The 3590-nt window shown below is 32.5% G+C and overlaps 1 protein-coding gene across 1 annotated transcript; it reads left to right on the forward strand.

Annotated features, from left to right (window-relative positions):
- Positions 1-2207: 2207 nt before the first annotated feature.
- Positions 2208-2802, forward strand: LOC132191117 (auxin-responsive protein IAA33). Its single transcript, XM_059606125.1, has 2 exons — positions 2208-2611; positions 2721-2802. Exons 1-2 carry the CDS (start codon positions 2208-2210, stop codon positions 2797-2799), a joined length of 483 nt encoding a protein of 160 aa, XP_059462108.1. The 3' UTR covers positions 2800-2802.
- Positions 2803-3590: the final 788 nt, after the last annotated feature.

The raw sequence follows: 3590 nt of genomic DNA on the forward strand, positions 1-3590 counted from the left end.
TCCTAGTTTTCTATATCTTCCACTTTCTCCAAATCACACCTTAAACATTTTAGCAACAACTATAATACACTTCCATTCAACCATCACAACAACTTCAAAACTCAACATTTACATGTCATAATCCATAAACTTAAGGAAATGACAATAAAGGGAAGATGGTGTAAGAAAATTATACCTCATTGAGTTTTTCTCAAATTTCTAAAGTTTCTAACTTAATATTTTGTTTCCCCTTTTGATCTGAGCGCCTACAACCCTCCCCGTGCTCAATCCAATTCCTATTTAACCTGACATTTATCTATAATTTCTAGTTCTCTATTTTTATTTCATATTTATTTGCCCCAGTTATTACACACGCAATCTAAACAAAATCAAAGAAGCGGAGTGCTATACATCCTAAATTTTTCTCTCAAAAGTTAGTTCTCAAATGATGTGTCACAATCTCATAAGATTTATTATTTTGAAAAGTGTGTTACTAACTCATAGAATGGTAACACATCATTTGGAAACCAACTTTTAAAAAGAAAATCTTGGAATATCTAGCATTTTTCAACCAAAGAATAGAGGTACACCGTACATGGAATATAATCTATTTTACCGTTAACATTTTCTTTTATTACATTATTCTTTTTTTTTATTTTTTATTTTTTTATGAAATGTTTATTACATTATTCTAATAATATACACGATATCATATCATTTAAAATTTTCAAAAGACGTGATAACATATTTACCTTCTAGCAACATATACACTATTAAATCTATAAAATTTAATATATACCATGAAATTATGAATCATCTCAATTACCATATACAGGCCAATTGTATCTGCTGCACGAGACCAAAAAGAAAATATCCATCAAATTTAAGCAAAGCAAATTGCGAAAAAAGAAAAAAAAAAGAAAAAAAAAAAGAAAAAAGAAAAAAGAAAGAAGCAAATTAGGTGATTTTTTGTGGACATGGTGATGCTCTACTATCCATAGTGGGAGCGGCCCGTATTAATTTCTAAGGCGCAAATGGCGGGTGCTTCCGACCATCTGAGAGTCAAAGAAGCGAGCCGTTCGGCGACCGCAACGCGGTCGGCTCCGTAGCCAATGCCTTTCGATTTTCAAGGTTGTGTATTTTGCATTATTTAATTAATAATCTCATTATTTTAAATTTCAATTACTTGTTTTTTTTTTTTTTTTGTCAGCTTGCTTGTTCTCCACGCGACTTATCACCATCCCCATAAATATTATACTAAAAAAATATATATTTTTTTGTAAGTTGTATTAAAAAAATAATTAGTCACAAAAACACCTGCCCTAGATAATGCAAAATCAACAGGATTTTTATAAAACAGCAAAAACTAAGACACTCACAAGCAAACATCCCCCACGCACTTCTTTATTTTCCCTACATCTTATCCATGCCAACAATTTAAACATAAGGTACCTTTTTTAAATTATCATTTAATTGATTATATTTTAAAAAAAAATTTAATTGTGATGACGTTCTCCTAAACTATCAGAAATTATCAATGTCTTTCACCTTTACAATAAAAATTAAAAATTAAAAAAAACTAAAACTAAAACTAAAACTATTTTTTAAAAAAAAAATAAAAATTAAAAACCAAGGTATGGAATTTCAAAAGAATTTCATTTTTTTTTTCTTTTTCTCAAATTTATTTGAGTATTTTTTTTTTCTTATTAAAAAAATTTTAAGGTTATTTTTGTCTTTTTGTTGGCGTTAAGAGAGACATTGCTAATTTTTTGATAGTTTAGGTGGAAGACATCGTCATTTAGGTGATAATTTGAGTAAGGTATGTAGACTTTTCTCAGCAAATAATGTAAGAAATTCTATATATTCAGATAGTTAGGTAGTCGAACAACTTAAAATTTATTTAAACGGTTAAAAAATTCATAAGATCTCTTACTCTTACGTTATCTACTCAAATTAATTGCATACAATTCAACAGATAATTGTTGGGAATCGTTTGATCATCTATTTATATATTGGGCCTAATAAGACTCTCACTCTCACTCCCTATATCTCTTTCTCTCATCTCACCATATTCTCACTCACACACACAATCTGTCCCACCAAACACCAAACTTCTCTGCATGAATTCCTTTCTCTCTAAGGACCAAATTAACCCTTCTCAGCTTTCTACCTACCTATATATCTCCTCCCAAAAGATAAGCAAGCAGCGAGAAAAAAGAAGAGAAAAAATGAATGGTTTTGATGCTCAGAGACAAGACTCTTTGAAAAGGAGGAATATTGTCAGTGGTGGTGCAGCGCTAGCTCCGCCAACTAATTCTTCTGGACCCAACCCCAAAAACAATTTTCCGGGGCGGTTCCCTGAGCTTGATGATGATGATATCGTTTCCACGGTGGTTCCGCCGGTGACAATCGTGCTGGAAGGCCGTTCGATCTGCCAGCGCATCAGCCTTCATAAGCATGCAAGTTACCATAGCCTAGCGAAGGCCCTGAGAGAGATGTTTGTGGACGGCGGCGACGATGGTTTCACTTCGGAGAACGATAATCTTGACCTCTCTAACGCCATTCCCGGCCATCTCATTGCTTATGAAGACATAGAAAACGATCTTCTTCTCGCCAGCGACCTTAATTGGAAGTACGTTATTTATTATTTATTATTTTTATTTTTCATGAAAAAAACTGAAACTATTTTTTTCAAAAAAAAAATTAATTAGTTAATTAGTTTTGTGAGTTTTTGTGAACAGGGATTTTGTGCGCGTGGCAAAGAGAATTCGGATACTGCCCGTGAAGTCAAATACGAGGAAGGGAGTTCCCAAAGGGTAACTCAATCGGCTCGAGATCACGCCTCATAAAGCGAAAGTCACTAGTTTGAATTTCATCCCCTTCTTGTGTGGACATGTCAAAAAAAAAATAAAAATAAAAAATAAAAAAAATGTAGGAAGAGAAGAAGAGGAGGGATATGATATAAAACCTTGCTGGTTTATGGCATTTTGTGGGTGGTGGTGTTGGCAATTGGGAAGTTACATTAATCAAAAAAACCCCAATGGGAACATGGAAATGTAACTTTCTATTCCTTATTGGAATTGCATTTCTACTTTTTCAATTGTAAATTTTGCTCTTTATTTGAAAACAAGTCTTTAATCTTCAAGGATGAAAGATTCATGCCCTTCCAATCTTTTCTTTTCTTTTTTTTTTTTGGAAAAAGTCCATGTACTACTCAATTTACAATATTTCTCTAAGCTTTAGATTGCGATAATGTTTCTTTCAAACTATCATAATTGTCAATGTTCTCTAATAACAAAAATACATTTAATAAAAAAAAAAAAAAGGAATAAGGAGTGGCTGAACCACTGTCTTGGTTATAGAAGTAGTTCGACTACTCCCAAATGGTCATGAGGTGACCGAACCACTTCCGAATGGCTAGAAGGTGCATGCATGGTTCGACCACCCTTTTCGGCTACCCCCATTTGGGCACAAGATAAACTTCAGACTATTTATACTTTGTTATATAACATTTTGTCGACTTTGATTGTTCCTTATCGGAAAATATTTTCCTTAAAAATGAAAAAATATGAATTCATACTTATTCACCAATAATATTTACTGCTCACATA

This window comes from Corylus avellana, chromosome ca8 (assembly GCF_901000735.1).
Source record: "Corylus avellana chromosome ca8, CavTom2PMs-1.0".
NCBI lineage: Eukaryota > Viridiplantae > Streptophyta > Magnoliopsida > Fagales > Betulaceae > Corylus > Corylus avellana.